Source organism: Barbus barbus (genome assembly GCF_936440315.1).
Source record: "Barbus barbus genome assembly, chromosome: 3".
Lineage (NCBI taxonomy): Eukaryota > Metazoa > Chordata > Actinopteri > Cypriniformes > Cyprinidae > Barbus > Barbus barbus.
In genome coordinates, this window is record NC_136731.1 from 12,203,526 (window position 1) to 12,230,996 (window position 27,471).

At 37.8% G+C, this 27,471-nt stretch overlaps 1 protein-coding gene across 4 annotated transcripts in view; it reads right to left on the reverse strand.

Moving 5' to 3' along the window:
* Positions 1-5,343: 5,343 nt before the first annotated feature.
* LOC306847021 (centrosomal protein of 112 kDa-like) overlaps positions 5,344-27,471 on the reverse strand; it is a gene marked incomplete at its 3' end in the record, with an annotated part of 163,796 nt that continues 141,668 nt past the window's right edge. For 3 of the 4 annotated variants that reach the window (XM_079380756.1, XM_079380755.1, XM_079380753.1), the window contains 3 exons: positions 15,506-15,607; positions 9,848-9,912; positions 5,344-5,642 (listed from right to left, as the gene is read on the reverse strand). In XM_079380756.1, coding sequence (XP_079236882.1) covers positions 5,639-5,642; positions 9,848-9,912; positions 15,506-15,607 — 171 coding nt within the window. Of the gene's footprint in view, positions 5,643-9,843; positions 9,913-15,505; positions 15,608-27,471 lie in introns of those variants that run through there. The other variant, XM_079380754.1, reaches the window with a different exon arrangement.

Below are 27,471 nucleotides of genomic sequence, written 5' to 3' on the forward strand. Positions count from 1 at the left end.
TAAACTGAACATCAAACATATTGTCCTAAATATACATTAAACTAATTTCAGTGTGGGATTCGCTTCCTATTTTCACCCAATTCCCACTGGAAGAAATTACTGTCAGAAAACTGAATTTAAAATGATAGTTTAGCTGGGATCCATCTAGGGTGATCTTTCCCTGATTTTGGCCCTTGACTTTGGGATAGGCTCCTTGGCTCATTAGAAATATGTGACTCAGCCAATACTCCTGCAAAACTTAAAACTTTTACCTGCAGATACTAGGTGAAATGAACACTAGAGACAGTAAAACACCAACAACATTTGTTGCTTTTCACACAAATTATGATTATGGGGCAGATTGATGATAAATATTTATTACGATAAGGCTTATTTTTGCGTGGCTTCTTGGACAATACAATGTTATGACTTCTAATCACTTTTACCATAGTGCATGATTTGCAAACTACATTTTATTGTTTGTATCACATAATCTGCTCCATATATTTATTACTTTTTCACTCATTTTGCCTGAAGCTCACCTGGTACGGTGTTGCAATTGTGGAGCACTTTGTCTGATGAAACATGAACACTCCACAAAAACGAACCAAAGTCATGCATATGGAAGCTAAAATAGCACGGTTACTTCATCAAATGTTTTTATTGCTCGTTTGCTTTTGTTAACACTATCAGTCAGGTTTAGTGATATGGTAATTTAAAATTTAGTAGAGCATTAACCTTTTAGCCGACATTTCATTTCTGAACTGCCATGAATATATTCAATAAAAAATGTAATTAAATAAAATGTAAAAATGTAATAATTTTTTAAGATTTTTACAATAATAAAAAGTAAAAATAATTTCATTCAAATTGGTGAATATCTTTAGATGCTTCTTGAATACAATGTAAATAATAATGTCAACAAAAAGGAAAGTGTGTGACGTATTAGATTCATACCACACTTTCTAACAGATTATTAGGATATTCAGATGAAGTTTCATCTTATGTTTTCTTGTAGCATTGCACATGGTTGTTATTGGTCTGTAGAGCCCTTCTCACTGATTTCAATGGGATGTTTTTTCTTAAACTTTCATCCATTTATCCATAATACTCATAATGATTTACTGTAAACTTTATATTATGTATACACTAAAAAGAACTTACAAATCATTAACTTATAGTTAATTCAGTTTATAAAACTGTAGTTAATACATTAATAGACTATACAAATAGTTAGTTTTTCATACATTAGTGCTGTATTTAATAATGGTTTAATCAGCTAGTAAAGGAATTGTTAATTGGTAATATTCATGAATATTCATTAATATTCAATGTCCCTTAAAATTGTTGCATGTATGATCTGTTTTAGTTTAGTTTCTATGTCTCCGTCTTCCTGCCTCGTTTGTTTCCATGGTTTTTGATTAGTTAGTTACACACCTGTTTTCTGTTCCTCCCTGATTACGTTTAGCATTTAAAGCCTGTGTTCTCCCATGTTCCTTTGTCTGCTATTATTTTGGATTTTCGTTTGGTTGTGCCCTTTTCAGTCATTGGATTATTAAAAGAAACTCTTTGATTTTGACTCCTTCGTCGTACGCTTTGTTGTATACACACCAGACCCCTAACAGAATAGCAAACCCTCATTTGAGTAATTATTTAGAGCCGTTTTTCTTTTGTTTGTGTTTATTTCTTTCATCCCTCTCCCTTTATGGACCTGCCCGCAGTCCAGCTGCTTTGCCTGGAGCAGCAGGACCGTCCGCTGGAAGAACACACCAGGGACTTTATCGATCTGGCGTGCCTTACTCGCTTCCCGGACCGCTCGGTCTGTGTTTTTTACATCACCAGCCTGAGCGAGCAGTGTAAGGCATGCCTGCCAGCGGGCGGTCCAAAGGAGAATTTCGCCACTTGTGTGGAGTGGGTGCTGGAAAATAATGGACTATATTTCTCTGTCTGCCCCGCCGAGGAAGACATCTCCAGCCTCACTCATGTACCAGAGACCAGCCAGCCGTCATCCCGCTGCAGTTACTGCCTGAGCCCACTGCAGAAGGAGAGCCTGAGCCCGCCGCGACTGAGCCTATCATCGCCACAGAGCCTGAGCCTCATGTATCGTCTGACCAAGTGTGTGAGCCAGCAATATCGTCCGTCCCCGAGGGAGTTTTCGTGGTGATCGAGGGCTTGGAGGGAAGCCCACACTCCCGCGACTGAGGGTGAGCTGCAACTGGTGTCTGAGAACTATACTGAGGAACTTATGAACATCTTTGAAATGGACCTGATTGACTGGTTTGGAGAAGTACTACCCTCTGCTCCTGAATCTCTTGTGTCTCCGCTGGTTCCGTCCAGCCCTGAATCTCCTGGGTCTCCGCTGGTTCCGTCCAGCACTGAATCTCCTGCGTCTCCGCTGGTTCTGCCCAGCTCAAATCCTCCTGTGTTCCCTCCCAGCCTCCCTCTCCCGCCTCCTCTCAAGCCAGTCAGTTACTCAGCCCAAGTCCCGCTGGTGCCTGTCAGCCCCTCAGCTCATCCTCAGTCTGCGCCAGCTGGGCGCTTTGATCCTTCGCCTTGGGACTTCCAGCCTCCAGCTCTGCCAAGGTGTGAGGATCCCCTGTCTCCACCTCCAGCCTCCGAGCCCTGGACTCCATCTCGGTCCTCCGAACCATCGGCTTCACCTTGGCTCATAGCTCCCTCGGCTCCACCGTGGCCCATCCTCCCACCAGTTCCACCGGGCTCCCTCATCCCTCCGGCTCCACCTTGGTCAGTCGTCCACCATCCACCGCCTTGGGACTCCACTCCTCTGGCTACGCCTCATCACTCCGCCCCTCCGGCTCTGTCAGGCTCCTTCTTCCCTTCAGCTCCACCTTCGTTCTCTGTCACTCCAGCTCCGCCGCGGCATTCCAGATCCCTGCCTCCGACTCAGTCGCCTGAGCCGCTGGCTCCGCCTAGGCCCTCCGGACCCTCGATGTCACCTTGGCTCTCCGTCTGCTCGGCTCCATCCTGGGCTCCTCGTTCATCAGCTCAGTCTACGTCAGTCGTCCCCAGGGTGTCGTCAAGGCCTTCTCCACCTTGGCTCCTCCCACCCTCGACTCTGCCCTGGGGCCTCATCCTGGCTGGCCTCTGGATTTCCACCTGGCTCCTCCTGCTCCGGGCTCCTCCCTGGCTTCTCCCACCCTCCACTCCCACATGGACTTATTTCTTGGACTTTTTCTGCCCCTTTTCTGTTGCCTGCCCCTCGTCTGCTCCACGCCCGCCTGCTGAACCCCCACCCTCCCTCCTCTGTTGGACTTTTGTCGGTGCGAAGACGCACCGTTCCGGGAGGGTGGCGATATGTTACATGTATGATCTGTTTTAGTTTAGTTTCTATGTCTCCGTCTTCCTGCCTCGTTTGTTTCCATGGTTTTTGATTAGTTAGTTACACACCTGTTTTCTGTTCCTCCCTGATTACGTTTAGTATTTAAAGCCTGTGTTCTCCCATGTTCATTTGTCTGATATTATTTTGGACTTACGTTTGGTTGTTGCCCTTTTCAGTCATTGGATTATTAAAAGCAACTCTTTGATTTTGACTCCTTCGTCGTTTGCTTGGTTGTATACACACCAGACCCCTAACAAAAATGTTTACAAATACATTAAGGACACACACACACACTCACACATACACTCCAAATAAAGTTTGGTTTAAAGCACTAAATTAATGACATTTTCCAATTTTCCGTGACCTAATCTAAAGTGAGAAGTATTTATGGTAAATCTGTTAACAAATCATTATCTAACTCTTTACATATGAACTAAATAAGCAATAATCATTTTGTTAATTACAATGACAATGTATGAAGAACTCACATTTTGTATAGTCTATTAATGAATTAACTACAGTTCATACACGAATTATGAACTAATAGTTTGCAAATGATTTGTTAGTACTTTGTGTATACTTATTAAGTGTTACCCATTATTCAGTTGCCATAAAAGACAACTTCTGTTATTGTATAATTGTTTTATTTCACAAATTAAAACTTGATTGCAACACCAGACACAAATTCTTATAAAAATGTTTTTAGATATGTTAAAATGACCACAAACTCACATCTGATGAGAATGTAATCAGTAAATTATGACTTTTTTTTTTTAAATGAACATTTCACATGAACTAAGCAAGCCAATGAATTTAAATTGAAACATAAAAAAGTAAATTAGTTTTATAAACCTTTTTGAACTTAGTGGGAAATTATTATGTGCACATCTGAAAAGCCTCTTTGAGTTTGGATGTACATTTCTATAGTATTTTTTAAAATAGTTTTTAACATTGACTGATAAAAGTACAAGAACAATTGCTCTGGAATTGTTCATATCTTTAGTTATTTGCATGTTCTTTTTGCACAACTGTTAGACCGCACACTTATGCTTTACCTTAGAATTTTTTTTTATTAAAAATAAACAACTGTAAATGTCAGAAGTGGTGTACCAGATAAAGGGGACAAGGTGCTTGTCAAACACTATAAACTTTTATGTTATGAAATGATGCCTTATACGTGGTGTTTCTTGACAATAAATATTTTTATATTATAACTCAAAGGTCAACGTACAGGTTTGACACCATATTTTGAGAATGACTCAATAATAAGAAAAGTTTCTTGAATATCAAATCAGCAGAAACAAATATTGTTCTGTATGAAATCAATTTTAAATTCATTTTAAAACAAAACAGCATGACTCAATTTTCTCTGCTGATGTTTGCAAGTGTCTTTTCTGCCTCCATTCATGGCCTACACTTTTTTCCTGTTCGATCACCCAGAAATACATCACAATCAGAAGTAAATGTGGTCGCAAATTCTGTTTCATGCCAACATTAAACATTATTTGCAATATAACAGGGTAGTGGCTGCTAAAAACTGGGATTTGCCATCACAGCTAAAAATGTAATTTAGAAATATATAAAAGATTTTCAATTTCAAACAGTAAAAATACTTGACAAAAGAAAAGATCTAAAACAATAATAACAACTGATATCACAGGCAAATGACAGTCACATGGATCCTACTGTTAAATAATGCTATTAATGCTGATGTGTGCTAAAATACTGTTTAGCATGTAGAGTCAGTGTGAGTAAGCCATTGCTGTAGTTTGTCTTCTTGAAGAGTGTAAACACTGTGACTGTTTGAGCAGCCTGACATGTCAACTTCTGACCCAGTCAGTTGTGTGAGTTTGGGGCGGGACCAGTCGTTTGCCAGATGACAGATGGATGGAGGTGGAAGTGTTTGGGAAACTTGTTTCTCATGCTTATAATTTTTTGCAATTCCATTTAGTTCCACTAGAAGCCCAGAAATCACAGATTCACCTTTAACTGAAGCCAACAGGAAAATGACAACAATGCAAAGTCAGGGGTTTGCGAAACAATGTCATATTTAATTGTAATGATAATAATAATAATAAAAAAAACAACAACAACAAATTATGTTTTCACAGACGGACATTATAATAAAAAATTAATCCAAAAACAACAACCAAAAAATAAATACAATGACTTGGTACATAAATATGGCTTAAAAAAGTGGCACATCAGACGAGTGCAGCATGAATGCAGCGGTGAGTGAGGATGAGGATGGTCGCATGTGGGCTCTCCTTACAAGTCTGCATGAGGACATACTGTAAATGAATGGCCTGATATCATCCACTACCTATACAGCGAGAGAGACACAGGGATTGTGATTACGATGTGTTGAATGAAACATGGTTTTTAACAAGTGCATTAAACATTTTTTAAAACAACATATCCAAACATATTTTTAGAGATCACAATACAGCACCACTACATTGTAGCAATGGGGAATACATTTTTATGAAAGCCTGGACTTACTGTGTAGAAAACATGCCAGTTAAATAATCATGGATGAAGTTAAATCTAAATTAGGTTTTGGTTGCAACTGGTGACTTTTTTTTTTTTTTACATTTAGTGTACTATTGAGGAGTGTTGGGGAAAGTTACTTTTAAAAGTGATGCATTACAATATTGCGTTACTCCCTAAAAAGTAACTAATTACGTTACTTAGCTACTTTTTATGGCAAGTAATGCGTTACGTTACTTTTTAAATATGAGCAGGGCTTGATTGTTTTTAGATTGTTTTTAGATTGAACGTTAGATTTGGGTGGTGATGGCGCAGTGGATAAGACACATGCCTTTGGTGTGAGAGACCCGGGTTCGAATCCACTGTGAGACACCAATGTGTCCCTGAGCAAGACACTTAACCCCTAGTTGCTCCAGAGGCGTGTGACCTCTGACATATATAGCAACTGTAAGTCGCTTTGGATAAAAGCGTCAGCTAAATGAATAAATGTAAATGTAAATGTAAATGTTTTTAATACAAGAAGTTCTAATTATAGCAAATGTAAAAGCCCTTTCACACCAAAAAGTGTAATGAATAAACCTCAGGCTGAAGGAAAAGTAAATTCACGTCTGTAAAGTAGAACGCAGGAGAAGAAGGTTAAACACTCTTCAGCAATCATTGAAGAAAAAAAAGCATTGAAGCACAATTGTTAGTTTATCTAAAGTCATTTTTGCTTATTAGTATGGTTGAACTGGATCATCAAAAGGTCAGCAGCAAAGACATTGGTTAATATAATGGGATTAGATACATTTGTGTTGTTTAACATATTTAATTATTGCAGGTTTGCATCACATTTACTGTTTTAATTCATTTTGATGAATACTAAATCTGTTTTTTGCGAGTGGGATGAATTAATGCACATTCACGTTTAGTCTAGAACTACAGTAACAGCATGTTCACACAGCGCACTGTCAGTCAATAAAACTGGCGTTACTTTTTGAAAAAGTAACTCAGATATTTTCTTGTAAGTCAAAAATGAATGTGTTACTTTACTAGAATACTTGAAAAAAGTAATATTATTATGAAACTCGTGTTACTTGTAATGCGTTACCCCCAACACTGCTATTGACGACTGGTCAAGAAAATAGTTGGTTTATGAGATGAGGTGTGGTTTGTGCTTCCAAACTGTACTTCCCGGTATTTAATATAATTATTATCATAACTACAAAAACTACTGGTCACAAAGACAGAATGAAAAACGCACATAATGCACAACCTCTTTATTGCATTGCATTAGTGCTAAAACAGCTCGCTGTCAATATAGCCAAGTTTCCATCCAAGGAGTTTTTTTTGCGGAAACCGATTCAGTGCATCAAAATATTTACTGATGCAGCAGATGGAAATGCTGACTATCATTCAAATTTCACAACATAACACCAATTCTCGCTATTAACTAACAATTAACTATGACTTTTGCCTCAATCAACTCATAATTTGCTTCTTATTAATAGTTAGTAAGGTAGTAGTTAAGTTTAGGTATCATGCAGGATTAAGGGATCTAAAATATGGTTATGCAGAATAATGCATTAATATGCGCTTTATAAGTACTAATAAACAGCCAGTATGCTAGTAGTTAATAGTGAGAATAGGTCTCCAAAGTGTTTTTTTTAACTGCATAAATTCTGTGTTAATTCCTAAACTGCCTGTATGTTGCGCCATTAAAGCTTGTTTCTTGGTAAAGTTCAAGCGTACATTAAATCTATTCATACATAGTGGCCCTAAAAACAAGTTGCATATTACAGTTGAATGGGCCATGTAATTGTAGAGCAACTTTTCTTAGCAGGGATTTAAAACCGTTCAAAGAATAAAAGCAAATGTTTTGCTGTGATAAAAACAACATCCCAAGCATTATTTATTCATATATTTTGTCAAATATTATTTTCTTGATTTATTATTTCTTTTATTTCACAATGTTGCAAACTAAAATGTTTTATACATTAAGTTTTACATTTTGGGCAGAATTATTATTATTTAATTTTTGATATGTATAAAGGTAAACACCAATTCATTTTTCTTAAAGAATGACTTTATTACGCACACCATTTTATTGGCTGTTTTTTCATTTTTACACCGTTTCACTTACAACAGAACAGTGCACAGTGGATAGAAACATGCAAGTAAAAGAGAGAGAAAGTAAAAATTATATTATAGTCCAGCATGTCTATAATATTCTGATCAAAATCACTTCAACACGTCGTGATATTGTCGTGAACGCAGGTCGAAGACTGACACGGAAGAGAAGAAATTGTTGAATAAAGTCATTATTTTAGTTTTCTTTGCGGACAAAAAGTATTCTCGTAGCTTCATAAAATTACGGTTGAACCACTGATGTCACATGGACTATTTTATCGATGTCCTTATACTACGTTTCTGGGCCTTGATCGTGTAAGGACCCTTGCTGTCTATGGGAGGTTCAGAAAGCTCTTGGATTTCATCAAAAATATCTTAATTTGTGTTTCAAAGATGAACGAAGGTCTTACGGGTTTGGGACGCCATGAGGGTGAGTAATTAATGACAGAATTTCCCTCTTGGGTGGTCAGATGAGATCCATCACTGTTTACACCTGCTACTAAGATCAGTCTCCTGATTTTGTCACTAGATACATTACACACTATATCACTGTGAGTTTATCACTCTTAGTACAAAACAAGAAAGAAAGTGGGAACATTTTCAACTGAATGTAGTCTCTTTTAGCAGAGCCAATTTCAAACTTTAAGACTGTGTTATTTTACTACCAAGAGGAGATTTTTTTTAAATAAATATATATATAATGGTAACCAGTGAAGGGACTGTAGATTAAAATTAGATTAGATTAGATTAGATTCAACTTTATTGTCATTTATGCAGAGTACAAGTACAGAGCTAATGAAATGCAGTTAGCATCTAACCAGAAGTGCAAGAATATAGTGTTTTATATACATATAAGTGCAGAGTAAATGAAGATATGATTTACAGAATGTACAGTGGAATTGCTATATACAGTATTGAGCAGAGTATAAACAGAATATAAATAGGAATGCATAAAAATTAGTCATTGGTTAACACTAGTATAGAGCATGAACTGTGTTTACACCTGTATTTATCAGAAATCAGTCTGGAATGCCTGCTCTTTCTCAGGTTGCACTAGCAGACAATATTTAATCAGTAACCAATTAACAATTAGAGTGAAAGAGGAAATGAGCATCAACCAGCGGCTACAAGTGACACATGACACTGTTTGTTTATTCCACTCTGATCAAAAGGGCCAATTATCACCTGCAGCGGTCAGAGCTCTGGTGGGGGAGGGTTGATAGTTCACATGGTCTCTTTATTGTGAAGCTGGCCTGGTAATGGTCTCAGGCTCAGTCAACACATCTACAGTCTGTTCACTGAACATCTAATAAAACTACAAAGCACGGTAACACTTTAGTGTAGGGACCAATTCTCACTATTAACTAGTTGGTTATTAGCATGCCTATTATTAATATATTGGCTGTTTATTAGTACTCATAAAGCACATATTCTGCATGATCATATTCTACATCCCTAATCCTACCCAATACCTAAATTTAACAACTACCTTACTAACTATTAATAAGCAGCACATTAGGAGTTTATTGACACACAAGTTATAATTAATGGTTTGTTAACAGGGAGAATTGGACCTTAAAATAAAGTGTGACTGAAAGCACTTATGAACACCACAAGCCCCAATCAGACTGTCATGCATCATTTCGGCATCAGGTTTCACAGGTTTACTTTGTATGATCTCTAAACAATCTGTAAAAACAAACTGCGGTTGGTCCTTTTGTGTATCAGTAATTAGAGTGTTTCTATACTGTAAACTTGGACAAAGATAGCAGAGGGGTGTCTTGTGCACTTGTCATATTTGTGGACAATCATCTGACAGAGCACAAATGCCTGTGCATTTTAAAACATGAGTGCATATATAAATAGACCATGCACAGCTGACATGAAGCTGGATTAATTGTGTGTGTGAAAGCATGTCCAGGTCCTCACCTCCTGATGTGACTAGCATCTAGCTGCTCTTGTAAGACTGACGCTCTCTTCTGCAGGAAGCTGACCTGCAGAATAAATAACAAAATCATTTACACGTGCAAACATTCCCAGAGCATTATGGGCTAGTTCTCTGGTGAAGAGTATTAGCTCAAGAGTAATTCATGTATAAGCAGCCTGCAGGATTCTGAATGGTAAACCCACAACTGTTTACGCGCTTTCTCTTTTAGAAACTGTCAGACCTGATTATTGTACTCTATTATTAAAGGGCTCATGTCATGAGAAACCAAATTGTCTTTGATCTTTGGAAATAAAAGGCTTTAATGCTCAGAACTCAAAATGTCCTCCCAGCCTTTACTAAAAACGGCTTGTTCAGAACTTTCACAACTTTTTGACCTTGATCAGATGAATACATTAACACATCAATGACACCCACTGGAAGTTCAGAAACTTTATCTGCCTACTATCAGTTGAACAAAAACCCCACATATGAGTCATGCAACTCCATTAATTTCTAACAATTGTTTTTACCATGTGCTATTGTGTCACAACAGTGAGTAGCAAAAATGTATGTCAATACAGCAACCGTAGATCCACGGTGAGCAAATGTGATTCTTTATAAAAACATTTTCTCGTAAAAAGAAATACACTTGGTTAATTCTGGCTTTTTAAATTTTGTATGAACCTGAAAAGAATGTACATTGTTCTGCGACGATTTTCCTGGAAACCAAGATACACAAAGCAAACCTCAGAGCAAATCTAATGTTACCATCCTTGCAAATGCATGCCTCTGATTCTGAAAAGAATGACTATGGTTAGATTCCTAAACGGCCACTGGTTTTGTTAAAATAATGCACTGCAATGTGCAATGCTCGAAATATTCAAGGACAGAGGAGGCCACACTGGTCACCAATTACAACGCATAAACATATCAGATCACAGAGTTGTGGCTGCGATTCTGAAAGAATCTAGTCGGAGCTATTCAGAGGCGTGCGCCGGGGCTTTGAACTGTGATCTCGAAATGTTGTTTGAGGGGCCCCGGACCATGCCTGACAAAGAGGGGCTATTGTTTAGATTTGAAATGTTTAAAAAAATGCTCTTGCCGCAGACGCATGTAGAACAAGGGTGACTGTAACTAAAAAGACCCTGGCCGGAGCCCTTGAAGCCTGTATTAATGTGGTTGGCGGGTGTAATTGCACATAAGGAGATGAACTGGACCAGAGACTTCAAAGACCCGTGGCCAAATTAGATCCATGTCTATGGAGGAACTTACAGCACTTGTTACCCCTCCCCTTCCCAAGAAATCAAATAAACAAGAGCCACTTGAGTTGAAAGACGTGAGGTCTGACTGCTCGGCATTATTAGCTGAGGGACAGGAAGCTGCGAAGGCATACAAGACACCAAATGTGGAGGTACTGAAGTGAAGTGGACTGATCACATGCACAGAGGTGCAGGACTTCATACGAGGAGTTGAAAACCTAGCTTAACAACTACCTTACTAACTATTAATAAGCAGCAAATAAGGAGATTGTTCAGGGAAAGCTCTTAGTAAATATGTGATCCCTATTCTAAAGTGTTACCGTAATTTTGATTTATTAGTGCTCATAATATACAGAACACTGAAACTAGTTAATTAAGTGGAAGCTCCAAACAATGGCAAATGCAATAAGATCTCACAGCTTCACAAATGCTTTACTGTTTTTGCAACCCATTGGACATATGTGACTCCGGCTACATTTCTGCAAAACTTGAAATACTTTGTTTTGGGTACATTTCACTGCACTTTTCAGGTGATATGCCCACAATAAGCGCTATAAATTATATCCTTTGCAGATGCGGCTTTATTAAACAGCCCAGTGTTATGAAATAACCTGCTTGTGGACACATATTTGCAAAATGATATTGAGTTGCCTGTAGCATGTTTCACGGCTGTTTCAAAATTAAATCTTCTTTGACTGCCACTAAATAGCATGTTCAATTTTCTCCAAAACAGTTAAAGGTAACTGCCAACAGTTTTATTATGTTGGTTAAAGATGATGCGATTTCAAGTTTTCCTTTCTCTTTGGAGTGTTACAAGCTGTTTGTGCTTAGATAATATCCCTGAAGTTGCAAAGACTAAAGTCTCAAAACCAAAGAGATATTCTAAATAAAAGTTAAGACCCCCTAAAACGGCTCATTTAAACGCCCCAACATGTCTACGTCACGGTGTGGGAAGATTTGCATAACACCGCCCAAACGTATACGCAAAGAGAGAAGGCGGAACTATTATTCTTGCTGTTGTATTGTTGCTGCCGCCGGCACCATGTCCTGGAGACGCTGTGTCGTTGTGAAAGCGAAAGTACTTTGTTTAGGCTTCCAAAAGAAGACACAACTAGAAATCAGTGGTTAAGCTGTATTTACAACACTGTTCCAGAACAGTTCAACCCAAATATTAGAGTGTGTGCAGCGCATTTTACGGAGGACTATTTCCTGAACCTGGAAGAGTAGCCTACAATGCTGGCTTGCACAAAGGCTGTTTCTATAAAGTGGGGCAATTCCAACTTTGCAAGGACAGTCTGACGCTTCTGACTGTTCGCAATGCAACGCGACGCGTAAAAAGACCATATGAGTCATATTCAGTAATTATGTCCCCACTGGATGCAACAAATGCCTCGTTTATAATGGGTTTTATTGTTTTTGTGTTGTCGCGCCGGGACACAACATCACAATACGGTGAGGGCTGTAACATTTCCGTCACACGCTTGAGGTATTCGGCCAATCATAATGCACTGGATAGCTGGCCAATCAGAGCACGCAGAACGATGTAAACTTTGTAAAAATCTACGCATTTCAGGAAGGCGGAGCATAGAGGAGCAACAATAATGTACAGTATGTGGAAAATAATGTGTTTTTGAACCTCAAATCGCATAAACACATTGCATTACACCAAATACACAAAATAATGTTCTTTTTAGCAACATCATATGACCCCTTTAATGCATATGTCATGACAGTCTGGAAATGAATTATGTCCGGTAAGAGGCGATAAAGTGTTTAATGTATAGTTATAGTGTAAATAACTACACTAACCCCTACCCTAAACCTAACCGATAATCTTAACAAAAGCAAACATTAGATGGATGAATTTGCTGAAGCAACCATGCCATTTTAGCACACTTCTATGTGCTCTAAGCTTTTTTTGTGGAGTGTTGTGACTCGTGTTTAACAGGACTCGCAAATGCAGCACTATGCGTTTATTACATAAGACAACCATATATAGAGAGCTGAATATTTGATGCAAATGTATTAGTTTACATATCATGCACTATGGTAAAAGTGATTTGAGGCCATAAATAGTATTGTGCAAGGAACAATGTGAAAACAAATCTTTATTAATCAATAACCTGCCCCTGTAATTGTGTGAAAAGGAAGAAAAGTTTGTGGTTTTACTGCCTCTAGTGAAATGTATATATAGGTACTTTTTTGCAGTTTTTCAGAATTGTAGCTAGAGTCACGTATTTCCAATGAGCCTGGATTGTTTTTTTTGAGCGATTTATGTGTGTAGCGTGTGAGGTCTAGAGCAGCTGAGTCTTCAAGCTTTGTTTGGATGTGGTTGGGGTGTTAGTTGTTCTCATAGCTGTTGGGAGTCGATTCCGCTACTGAAGAACGAAGACCAGAAGTACCATGATCTGGACAAGCGGGTACTCATCATGTTAAGAAAAGAGAGGGTTATGTGGCTAGAATTAGTTAATTGTAGCCAGGCTGGGATAAGCTGTTTGAAGAAGCACTGATGTAAACCACTGGCTGTTGTGTTTTGCCAACTGCAGGCAATGAGGAGACTTGCAGTGACATGAGGTGTCTTTATGGTCCTGCTTCTTTACTTCTAAACTGCTTGTCCTGTGTTTGGTCACAGAAATGCTGGAGCCTATCTTAGTGTCTCGGGCTGTAGACAGGAAAACACCAAGGATGGATGGCCGGTTTATCTTTCAGTGTACCACTTTACTGTACTGTCTTTTACAAATAAAAAAAATGAATGAATTAATAAATTTTTTACTGAAACACCAACACGAAAATTAAAGTTTTAATTTAGCTGAAAACCAAAAATAAAATGAATTTAATAATACATTTTTAATCAAATTTATTTAATAGTCAACACTTAAATATAAAATGAGTTGTACAAACATTTAAATTGCACTTATATCAAACTTTTTAATGTTTCTACTCTAATTTATTGTTATATAAACATTTAAATGGTGCCTGTTTTAATGACAGATTTATTAAAACAAAGGTTAATTAAAAACATAATGAATATGTTAAACTGCACACTGAAAAAAATAAATAGGTGTAAAAATTATATTTAGAAATTGCGGTAACACTTTAGTATAGGGACCATTTCTTACAATTAACTAGTTTCTTATTAGCATGCCTATCATTATAATATTGGCTGTTTATTATCTTAGTTCTTATAAAGCACATATTCTACATCCTTAATCCTACCCAAGACCTAAACTTAACAACTACCTTACTAAATATTAATAAGCAGCAAATGAGGAGTTTATTGATGCAAAAGTCATAGTTAATGGTTTGTTAATATCAAGAGTTGGACCTTAAAATAAAGTGTGATCAAAATTGCTAGTACATTTCACAAATAATTACAAAGAAACACCAAGCAACACTGAATTAAACATATTTTTAGTGAATGTTTAGTGAAGTTTTGTTCGCGCATTAACAGAAAACAGCATAGACTAAAAGACTGATTTTGAGATGTAAGAATCCATATCGGTATCAGTTAAAATACTTCACATACTAATCAAACTGTCTGTGTTTATTTAGCAATAATGACTGACGTACTTATGCAATTCCCTGGCTGCAGAGTCATTTCCCCGCACTGCTTGCAGGAAGCAGGGTTGCAAATCAAACCTGCCAGCATCCAGTCAGTGGGTTCCCCTTGTAGTTGGATATTTTACCTCCCTTTTCTCACATTAATCATTTTTTAAAACATTTTCTGTTCATTTTCTTTAACAAAAATAAACAGCTTTCCGAATGCTGATGCACCACTCAATGCATTTATTTTCACTCACCCCATAATAACGTTCACTTTAAGGTCAAATTCTCGCTATTAACAAACCATTAACTATGACTCTTTCCTGAAAAAACGACTAATTTCCTGCTTATTAATAGTTAGTAAGGTAGTTGTTAATTTTAGGTATTTGGTAGGATTAGGGATGTAGAATAAGGTCATGCAGTATATGTGATTTATAAGAACTAATAAACAGCCAATATGTTAATAATAGGCAGGCTAATAAGCAACTAGTTAATAGTGAGAATTGGTCCCTATACTGAAGTGTTACAAAAATAACAATAAGCTATGAGTGCTGTGCAGACATAAACAGTAGCTTGCTGAAGCAGTATCACAAATAAACCACTGGCAATGACCAATCAGCATCAAGGACTAGAACTATCCATTCTATAATGCACATAATCCTGTATATATAAGTGTTCCAGGTGTGTTTATGAATCTGTTGCGGTCGAGTCCATTTATATGAAATTACGCAATGTCCAGATGTGCCAGTGCTAGTGGTTTTTCTGACCTCCCTTACAAAAATAAATTTAAACACTACCATATATTTGTTTATGTGTGTCCAGTGGGAGCTCTTGTGGTGTGTGTATTTGTTTGATCACCTGTGACTTCAGCGAGCTGATGGTGTCCTCCAGCTCCTGCTGCAGCTCTGCGGGAATCAGGCCTTTGATCTTCGACTCACACTCCTGACGGACATGTGTGATCTACATGAGGAGAGAGGGGAAGAGTTTAAAAAATGTCCCGCCTCTATCAGATTGTCAGACAATGTGGTCAGTTCTCGGTAAACTAAAGCTGCGGCAAGAGCACAGCTAACTAAGCCTGTCTGTCTAGCAAGTGCAGACTATACACTGAACATACAACTTTGGCAAGTATCGCCTCTTGCTTCACACACTCAAGCAGAGAAACACTTTTTGTCAGCAAACTGAGAAATGGAGAAGACGTTTTAGACGAGGATACAGCAAGGTCACGTCTAGAGGGTATTTGAGAGCTTCTTTTAAAGAAAAGAGAAAACTATGCCGTTTTCTGAGGCCAGACCAGTCACTGTCTACTTTTCATCTGTTACATAGACATCAGTACCATGGTTAATGCTGCAGTTGTACATTACGAACAGAACTGATACAGGTCTTTTGGTTTGGTACACACAATTACACAAATGACTGCATACAATATCTTTATATGGAGAACAGGTTGGTTGTTGTGCCATGTCTGGATGTTTTTAGTGTATGCATTCCGCAGTGTTCATTAACAGAAACTTGGGTAAAACTTTAGATTAGGAAACATCGGAACACATATTCATTATAAACAAATTTCCTTGATAAACTCGTAATTTGCTGCTTATTGATAGTATGTAAGGTTTGTAGTAGTTATGTTTAGGTACTGGGTAGAATTTGAGAATCTAGAACATGGTCAAGGAGCATAACACATTCATATGTGCTTTATAAGTACTAATAAATAGCCAATGAGCTAGTAATATGAATGCTAATAAGAAACTAGTTAATAGTGAATAGTGTTACCTAATTTAAAGTGTTACCAAACTTGTGACATAACATTTCTCACATGAAGTGCACGACAGACATGACTATTTTACATTCTGCTCCTCTGAACATGAGAAAAGCATGGCAGCATTGTGAATAGATTTGTAGTGTTATCTAACTATTCACAAGTTGGCATGCCTAATTTTTGATAGAAAAAAAAAAATCTAAAAATGTATTTTTGCTTATTCTGAAAATAAAGATATTTGGAAAAAAAAATATCATAAAATTACTGGGTGAAAAAATGAATAAACCGGTACAGCTTAATGCATTGTTATTAATGACTTATTACAATTACATTTGATTTATTATTATGATGTATTTGTATTTTTTTTTTTTTTTAAAAGGCACTCTTTAGTTTGGGGACCAATTTTCAAAAACAAAACAAAACAAACAAACAAACAAACGAAGACACCAAAAAAGGTACACATTATTATCTATAGCTTTTAATTAATTAATTGTAATTTTTGACTATTTTTGCTCGTTTTTGAATGTGCCAGTCTTTCTTGGTGTTCACCATCCTGATGTACTGTCTCATGTCAAGTTCAGTGAATGTGAGAATGTATGATGATTTCTAGTCTTAAAGGGATAGTTCACCCCAAAATGAAAATACCCTCATGTTGTTCCGAACCCGTAAGACCGTTGTTCATTATTGGAATACAAATTAAGATATTTTTGATTAAATCAGAGAGGTCTCTGACTCTGCAATTTTGCGAAGCTACAAGAGTACTTTTTGTGCACAAAGAAAATTAATAATTTATTCAGTAATTCTTTTACCTCGAGTTACGTCTTTCGCCATTTTGGAGAGTACCCAAGAATGTAATCAACGTAATCAGCAATGTTAACGTTAGGGGGGAAAGCGCACACATGAACATAATCAGCGTTTTTTACTTTTAGTGGAAAGCGTGCATATGCATTGTGATTCTCTCCAAAATGGCGGAAGACGTTAACTCAGGGGAGAAAAATTGTTGAATAAAGATGTTATTTTTGTTTTCTTTGCACACAAAAAGTATTGTAGCTTCGCAAAATTGAAGTTGAGCCACTGATGTCACATGGACTGTTTTACCAATGTCCTTACGTTTCTGGACCTGGGAACATTACAGTTGCGTTGCTGTCTAATGCAGGGTCAGAAAGCTCTCTGATTTAATCAAAAATATCTTAATTTGTGTTCCGATGATGAAGAAATGTCTTACGGGTTTGGAAGGACATAAGGGGGTAATTAAGTAATTAACCTGTTAACAGGAGTAATTAATGACAGAATTTTCATTTTGAGGTGAACTAACCCTTTAAGAGGTCTGGTATTGGTCTGAGTTTAGGTCTTGACCTGGGTCTTGTTGGGTCTAGTCTGGCTCTCTGCTGGCTGTGCCAGACAGACACTGAGGTCTTTGGCAGTCTCTGTCCACCATCTTATGCTAAAAATGTCTTAATATTCAGAGAACATAATATAACAGAGAACAGAGGAGCAACAAGAAAGATGATTGCCTTTTCTAAAATAATTTTCCTGTTGTGGATTTAACTGATTGTTCTAGCTTTCTGTAATTAATCTTCCGGGGTACAATGAAAGGATTGGAAGCCACTTCAAAGAGGAAGAGTATACATTATCTGAACACAGCTCTCTGTTCTTTTTTTGTCCCACAGTGAGCTGTAGTCTAGGCCTTTGCCATTTAGCCAATTGTCCCCCACTCACTGCCCTCCTTTTCATTTGACAAACTCTGATGTTATCAAGTTGAAGTGTCAATCAGTTTACTTATGAACTACTTCAGAACTTGGTTCAAAAACAAAACCTAAAAAAAAACAGTCTTTCCATTTGGTAATTAAAAACCAGATCCATTGTGAGCGGAGACTCCTGTCCGACTGATTTAACCCCAAAAGAATTTTAGCACTGGCTATCGAGACAACATCTGAGTGTCTCAAGCTGACCGTATATGGTCCGAGGGTTCTTGAGATCTAGCGGTAGATGCTGGACTCATAAGACCATGTTGTACTGCTCTCCATTGGCCTCCAATCCCAAAGACTTTATCTCAATTACCCTCTTCATCATACACATTCCATGCAACACAACTAGTACACACTACAGCAGACGCAGCCCTGCGTACTGTATTGGGAGGCCCACGTGTAATTGAAGTCGACATGCCATGAATGTTTGCCTCAAAGAGTGGGAGGTAAAGGCATCTGTGAGGGAAAGGAAATGGGGGAGTGGTTTTCATATAGAGCTAGACAGCTTTTTGAGTATAGGAGCCATCGTGCAGCACCTAGTCTGGCTAATAGCCCATTACGTACAACTTTCTTTGCGCAACAAATTCAGCACGAGATGCAGCAAAAATGTGCTACGGAAAAGTGGCTCTTAGCATCTGAGTGCTAACAGCATGGCTGAATGGACTGATGGGGGGGGGTTGACAGTGGGTTTACTAGTACTGGTGCTAATGCATGAGACTGTGGAGCACCTCACAAGAGCTGAACTCCTCACCTTTGGCAGTGTCAGTGATTTGAAGAGGTTTGGTCCTCATTTACAAAGTAGCCCTATGAGGAGCCTAACTAGATGTTAACATTTTCTGAGGAAAAGCTGAGTGGTGTTTGCATGTGCAAAACTCATCACCACGATGCTAGGGTTATGTCTAAACTTTATATCTGGGTGTTTCTTTAATCATATCATGGTCCCTGTAACCTACTTCTACAACTTTCTTTAAGAAAGTCTCTGAATCTCTGACATTTCTGAATCTCTTTCTTCTTTCTGAGCATCAGGACTCTCTTTCGCTGTCTCAGGGTATCACTTCCTCAACTATCTGTCAATATATATAAACTCATATTCGACTTATTAACCTCTTATTTAACAATACCAATTTTATCACTATAATATTACCCTCTTTGGAAGGCTTCTCAAACAGCAAAGTTGTGATGTGACATTAACAGTTCCTGGGCTTTCTGTAGCTCATTTGGTTTAGCAACAGGGGGTTGAGCAATTGTGATACTTGTCTTAGCGAACAACACTAAAGGCATCACCAACTTAATAATAATAATAATAATAAAAAATAATAGTAATAATAAATAAAACATGAATGTCCATTAGATTAGTGCTACACAAAAATGAACATTCTGGGTCCCACTTTATATTAGGTGGCCTTAACTACTATGTACTTACATAAAGAATAAGTACAATGTACATATTGTGTTCATATTGTATTGCAAAACACTTTTGCTTTTATTGAGGTGGGATATGGGTAAGGTTAGGGTCAGGTTTGGTGGTATGGGTAGGTTTAAGGGTGGGTTAAGTTGTAAGGGATGAGTCAACAGTGTAATTTTAAATGTAATTACAGAAATTAATTACAGATGTAATTACATATAGGTATGTTTAAAAATAGAAGTACAATGTAAGAACATGTATGTACACAATAAGTGCATTGTATCAAATGATTAATTTAAATGTAATTTAACTACATAGTAGTTAAGGCCACTTAATATAAAGTGGGTCCAAATTCTGTCATCAAGTCCTTCCAAACCTCACTTTCTTTCTTCTGCAGAACACAATAGAAGACATTTTAAAACATGTTTCAATTGTTTTTGTCCATACAATGACATTGTCATTGTACGAAAAACACTGAAACATTTTCCAAAATATCTTCTGTAGAATATCAGAGACTGAATCAGACAAATTTAAGATGCGATCAGAACATTGAAACATGAGAAACTGGAATTCCATCGAGAGGCCCAAGGAAACAGGACGCCGTAAATCAGATTCCTAGCTCCAACTAGTCTGACGCAAGCAAACTAACCAGCAAGCCTCTTTCACAAAACAGCTTACAACCTTGAGACAAAAGAACACTTATTGATAATTCCAATTCAGGAAGGAGGCCGTCAAATTTGGGGCAAGTAATCAGGACTGATGGTCAAAGAGATGGCTATCACACGGGTTCCATGCTGAATTCACGAGCTTCCTTAGACTGACTACCCCCACACATAGAAGACAGACCAAACCAAAATTCCTTTGTCTAAAGAACATTCCTTCGTTTTCCATAGAATTATACAAAGACTTTCTTTTTCATATGCACATAAAATCATCCTAAAAGGACATTTCTATGCAGAACCCCATATTATGTTTGTAACCCACATATTAGACTACCATGTTTTAATAAAATATTATGTATGTCTTTTTAATCATTATTGAATAGCTGAAGGATTCAGATGCGTGTTTGGTATGTATGAGTCTGAAAAATCATGCTTTAAATGTTTCTTCCAATCAATTCTTTGTAAAATGCATCATAGTCTTGTTATAGAAATCATGTAAAGTTCGGACCTCTGACTGAACAGATAACATGTTGATTTATTAGTGGGGTGGAGAAACAAAGCAATACCCCGAGCAAGGACAGTATCTAATTGGTCTAGACGTCCAGATGGGAAAGTCTGAAAGCCGAGTTTAAAAACTCAGGACACCATCAAACTCTCTCTTAGTCACTCTCTCTCCTCTTCTTCTCTTTTGCCACCGCGTTTTGACGCTGCTCTTTGAGCGTGCTCTCTGGCCCACATGCCAGCTGCTACCACAATGAGAAGAAAACCACCTAGTCTCATTACCTCCTTTTATTTTTATTCTTTTACTTTAGTTTCTTTTCTTTCCGTGGAGTTTCGTGTTCTAATGTAAGTGCGCTGCAAAGTTTAGCTCCGACTGCACTCGCTTCAAACTTCAACCAGACCAACTCCGCATTTTCAGCCAATGCCCATGTAGTGCCTAGTAGACCAGGACACGCACACAAAATAATTTCAAGTCAGCACATTCCTTAGCAGGAGTTAAGACTTCCACTTCCAGCATCTGCATTTGACTGGCTGGCCGATTTCCTGCCCTAAATCTCCTTATATCAGGAGACCTCTAAAACCCAGGATAAATTTGAGGGAACATCTGCAATGGATTGAGAACAGAACCTTCAATGTTGTTCCTGACCGGTTTACCATAAATAAAAGTTGCGCAATCAACAGTACAAAGCATGTGGCATCTGGAAAGGCTCCAGCACAGACACCCCCTGATATCTCCTGAGCGTTTAACGCATAAATTCAATGATGTTATCAACCAGGAGAGACAGATTTACAACTGACGTCCGTGCTAAGAAAAACACCAGATCTCCACGAGAATGACATTCCCACGACCTCCCGTTTCTCCCCAGCAGAGAAACGCGCCTTTTCTTCTTATTGGCAGAACAAAGAAGATCGGACCTTTATGGGTGTTCCGAAAGACATAATAATTGTTGCTGCTACCGAAAGCAACATATATATATATAGGCAATATATATTGAGGTTGTGTGTTTATTTTATGTCTTTCATATGCTTGGTGTGATTATTTAGAAGGTAGCACGTTAATCGATGCATTAACCCATGTAGTATATAAAATTAAGGTATGTACTTTGTGTACACTAAATACCTGTTGTTTGATTTTGAATGAAAGCTAGTTGCGTCTATAATTTGGTGTGGATGAAAGTTGACTTTTCTCATCGTAATGTATGATTAAAACATTTATAGGAATCTGCTAGGATATGTTCTTCATTTTATGAAATAACTCCACAAAGGATTTACGCACGGAAAACTGAGCCGTGCGGGACGGGGCTCCGCCCTACAGAAACACTTGTGATTGGATCAAACAACAAAAGGGGCAGACTGAAATCAGTCCGTTAAAGACAGACGCCCAGCTTTGCTTAGTTGCTTGCTGCTTGCTCGCGCGCTGTTTGAAACTTCGGCTCCTCATCTGATCGCGCTGTTAAGCGCTCTCAGCCATATACCATCTGGCAAGGATCCACACATGCCTTCAAAGTTCTGACCAAAGAAACTTTAACACCTGAAGCCGAAATAACTCTAAACAGACTTCCTAAGTGCGTCATCACAGAGAAACCAGCCAATTGCAAGAGGGCATCCCCAGTGACATCACGCAACAGCGATTTCAGCAGCCAATCCGCACCCGGGGTTCCCTCAACCAGGAAAGGAACGAAACAACTCAGAGCAAGTAATCAAATAATTCTTCATAATTCTGATGGAAACTGGTTGCATTCATCTTTAAGAGTAAAGATAGTAAAATTCCTGGCTTGTGACTCCCTCAGGTTGAAGTTAGAGCATTCTTGGAAACGAGCATTAGAACCTTAAACTCTCTTCAAATTAAAACAATTCATTTCCTACAGCGTGTATGTGTGTTTGTGTGTGTACGTATTCTGTTTTGTGTTATTTTAGCTTAGTAGTGTTGTAGAGTAGCAAATAAACTTTGATTTATTAAGAAATCTTTGTCTGATGCTATGTGATTTTCAAGTCTCAAACTATTTGCCAAAGATCGCGTTACCTATGCTAAAAATTACCTATGCTAAAAAATTACCTAATACAGGGCTCCAAACTGCGACTAAAATGGTCGCATTTGCGACCAAAAATATTCATTTGCGAGTGAAGTTTTTGCTGAGGTCGCCACTGGCGACTATATATAATTTGCATGAAAGGACTTTTTTCCCGATTGTTTTGCACTCACATCTTTTGTTATGTTCACGTATTAAACTTACATAAGACGATGCGCATCAAAGTTTTACTGAAAAGAGTTTCAAACAGTCCTCGTCTCTGCCGCGCACAGTCTGCAGAACGCAGTGAGAGAGACCTGAAAGGGCCTGTTTACACCTGGTCACTTCATGCATTTTCTCTGATCGGATATCTATATGATTTGTTAAAACGTTTCCCCATTTACACTTGGCCACATAAATGTGTCTTCGCAAAACGGATATAAATCCGTTCTTCAATTCCCATATGTCATATTCATCATATTCCCAATTCCCAATTCTTCATATGCAAATATAACGGAGTTCACGTCAATGAAAGCAATGGATAATTTTATTAATTATCAGCTAATTTCAATATCAAGAGAGCGCGCGGCATCAGCACTGGAAAGATAGGCTAGTCTCGCTACTTTTAATGAAGAAGATTGTGTGTTGAGCGTCTGCAGCTTACTTTCAGGTTCATTCAGTTTGCGCATCGCTTGCTGAAGAAATACTCCGCTACTCATCCGCAGTGATGCCTGTGGCATTGCGCTGTCATATCTGACTATAACATGCCATATAGCCTATAAAACGCTCTCACACATCTATTATTTTAATATTATGGGAGGAGTAAAATTACCATATGTGGTTTCAACAACCAGATGCATTTACACTTGTCCGGTCGATCTTCTTATCGAGATCTTAGTCTATATGCTGTGTTCTGTTAATGCATGGACTTCCTGTTATTTGAAGCGCACCTGCCATCCAGTAATCGCAAAAAGCTTTGTGCTGTCTTACTTTTTAATAAACAAAGTATCAGCTTTAAAATGCTACGAAATTCAAATGATGCGGTTTGGGTGCTCTTTAATGCGGACCACAAGCGCACACTGTCGGTAATATAAACACCAGTGCCCCGCGTCCACACGGTCCGTGTATGCGTCCGGATCGCGCGAGCGGAGAGTATCGCACTTAATGCTCAGGCGCGATCTCTTTAGCACCTCAGTTAAAGCAGCAAGTGAACCCATTATATATTTCGATTTACTACTATAGTATGAAATGAACATGATCAAAAGGTAGGCAATAAGAAAGCCTATAGTACAACTTACTGAAATGTTTTATGTAAAAGCTCATTGTTTCAAACTGAGGAAATGTATAAAGCTTGTAAACATTGCATTGTAATACATTTACCTCAGAATAACCACTCAGTGTCCATAAACTCATCAGTCAGCTAGAAAAATAACTATAAAGAGGAGCGTTTTGCTATATTCATGCGCTGTTGCATATTAATATTTTTACTTATTCTGTTGTACATGATTCAACTCCTCCTATAAAATTGCATTTTACTAATGAAGAAAAACAGACTGAATGTGTGCAAGACGTGACAACATTTATAGGATGCACTGCACTCAGTTGCCAAGTGATGCTTATGGTCCATGATATTGGTACAGATTCTGTGTAACGAACAATTCTTTGTGACTGTACATTTCAAGTTGTAAAAGACATTTAATTCACACTTTAAGTGAACCTTAGTCCCCCGGTCGATCTGATCATCTACAAGATGGATTAAAATGCTGATAAAGCCTAGAAAAGATAAGACATAAACACATGACAAAATGATTGAAATGTTAAAATAGGGGGGGAAAATAAAATGATAATAATAAAATAAACCACTTTTATTCTGTGGCACCTAAAAAAATAATTTGGCGCCTAAGTTTTTCTTTTATAGGAGCCAATGGCTCCTTACTCGATTTTTTTGTCTGGAGCCCTGTAATAGATTCGGTATTATTGTGGCCACGGGAATAATCTGAATTGTTAAAACATACTGGTTTTAATGCTTGCTGGACAAGTCGTTAATGAGGTATCGTTAATAAGGTATAAGTTGGACGTTTTGATTAATATCCATTATCCACGAATATGAAATCGATACTACTCGATTTCCAGAAACTAAAATTAAATTAATAGTTCTAAAATTACTACACCCAAGACCTCACTTCAAAGACTATTGAACTTCCAGCCAATCAGCAACTTCGGGGAACCCCTTGTCTGCAACGACGACGACACAAAGGAAACCCCTTAACACAGGCAATGCAAGCAAGTAACACCTCCAGGTTCTAACTGAATTAGTGTCTTCAATATACATTTTAGCCTCATTGAGAAACTCAAAGTGATGGTTGTTCAGGTCTATGCAATTTAATATATTGCTGTAAACTTGGGATTTCACATTTTCATTCTCTTAAACTCATCCTTTCCTTACTTTCTCTCTTTCTGCAACATGTGAATGTGTGAATGCTTGTGTTCATGTGTTAGATTAGTTTATGTCTTAGGTTTATATAAATAAAACCTTATTTATATTGAAAAGAGAAGTATCTTGTGTTTTGTGCTCACAAGTTAATGTCTTAATCTGTCAATCTTGTTACTGTGCTATTTAATAGTGTTTTCACTACATTTTGGATTTTAATATCCAGTGCAGAGTTTGTTATATGGCTTGTTCAGTGAATCGCCGTAACAGTGAGTCTGTTCAAAATTCCCTATAAAATCATAAATGATTCCCTTTGAGCTAAATTAAACTATTTCTTTAAATTACATATTAATATTACGTTTTTATTACGTTACACTTCTTTTGTGTTTAATGCTACCCTCATACCTAAACATAATAACCATTAAAGAATTGGTCCCCAAACTAAAAAGAGTGACCAGAATATCAAATACTGGGGACGTGTCATTCACAAATAATGTCTGTTGATATTGCATAAATGTAAATAGCATATTTATGGCTAGAAGGGCCATAAATATAACGGTCATATAAATATCGCCATTTTTTGCTAATCTTCCACTTTCTGTCATCACAATCAATATTCTGTTGAACGGCATCTGTTTAGCTCTTGTCAGAATTGCCCAAAACGCATCTTCTGGATCCATGCAAACAGGTTCCGGAACACAAACAGTCAAAAACCGAGAGGTCCCGGATCCTGTTCTGTCAGGATCCAGCACAAATTAAGCCCCGATTATTTTTGAGCAAACTATTCCTTTAAACATCCTTGACTGTGGCATGAAAGACACTCAGTATATTCCCCGGGACCTAACCACTCGTTTATACAGGTTTTCTTTTCCAATAACTTCTGACAGGTCTTCACAATCACAGCTGAAACATTGGACCACCTTGAGGGAAAGGCTTTGTACTTTATTTTTGATTTACTTCCATCAACTAATGAACTGCACATAAAAGATTCCAGATTTCACAACTGAACGATATGACTAGCGAACGATTTCATCTGCCTTTCCTTTTTAAAACGTATTCTTTGCTGTTTAATAAACCAATCTCCATTTTGAAGACAGCAGCAGTCTCCTTTCTGCACCATTCTCACTTAAAATGACACTATTTCATCTATATATAGTCTTTAGATTGTGCCTGCATTTGACGCGATGCAGGATGTGTCACTAGCTGGGGTTTTTGACAGCTGCCAGCTGAAAGCAGCAAGACCTCAGCACTTTGAATGTTCAAATAAAGTTTGTCATGTCGTCAAGAGCTTGATGTATGCTAATGAAGGGGTGGAGGGGAGAGAAAGAGTGCACAAGCGTTTAATAAAAAAACACGATAAAGTGACAAAAACATTGTCAGGTGCACAAGGGTACATCAAAAACCGGCACCACTCACAAAGCTTTGCATCTTAAGACTGGCGGTTCTGGAGTCAAGAGCACTAGTTGAGTATAGCTCTCTGAATAACACGCCAACTGAAAAAGAACGTTTTCAAGAGGCTGGGAGCGATGTGAACATTAGAGGTTGGAGGAGGCTCTTTATGAAGTTATGAAGCAGAAGTATGATTTATGAAGTGCCACTCCAGTGGAGTGGGGCTCCACAGTAGCACCGGTGCGGTAATGGGAAGCTAATGGAAAATAACGGCACTTACTCTGCGGTGCGGTGGCAGTGGAGAGGAACAGATCTAAGGCTTAGGCACCTTTTCTGTGGAAATTCATAGCCAAATCTAATGACACTGTCATTGGCAAAAACTAATAGTAACTATACAATGCATGAAATTAATTTGTTTATACAACAGAATATTAAAGTCAACAAGAAAAAGCAACAAAAAATTTGCAGCTCATTTTATTGGTTTAATCTGACATGTTTCTAACCAAAAAAGGAAATCAACCAGAAAAAAACTGGACAGGATTCATCTGGGATTGATTGGGTCTTGAAAAGTGAATGTTATTCCATATTGTAGTAGAGGCTCTGTCTTTGGGGGTTCCTATTTTCACAGGCTTTACATATTTAAAGTGTTAAAATTGGTTCATATTTGCTGTTCATTTTTTGTTAAATGCAAGATTTGGTCCAGTAATTTGGTCCACATATTAATGCCTTATTCCGCATGACCATATTTGAGATCCCTTAATCCTATCCCATACCTAAACTTAACAGCTACCTTAATAACTATTAATAAGCAGCAAATTATCAGTTTAATGAGGCAAAAGTCGTAGTTGATCGTGATAATTGGTCCCCACACTAATGTGTGACCTTCTGTCCCATGCAATTTGTTTGTTTAAGCATCTGACATA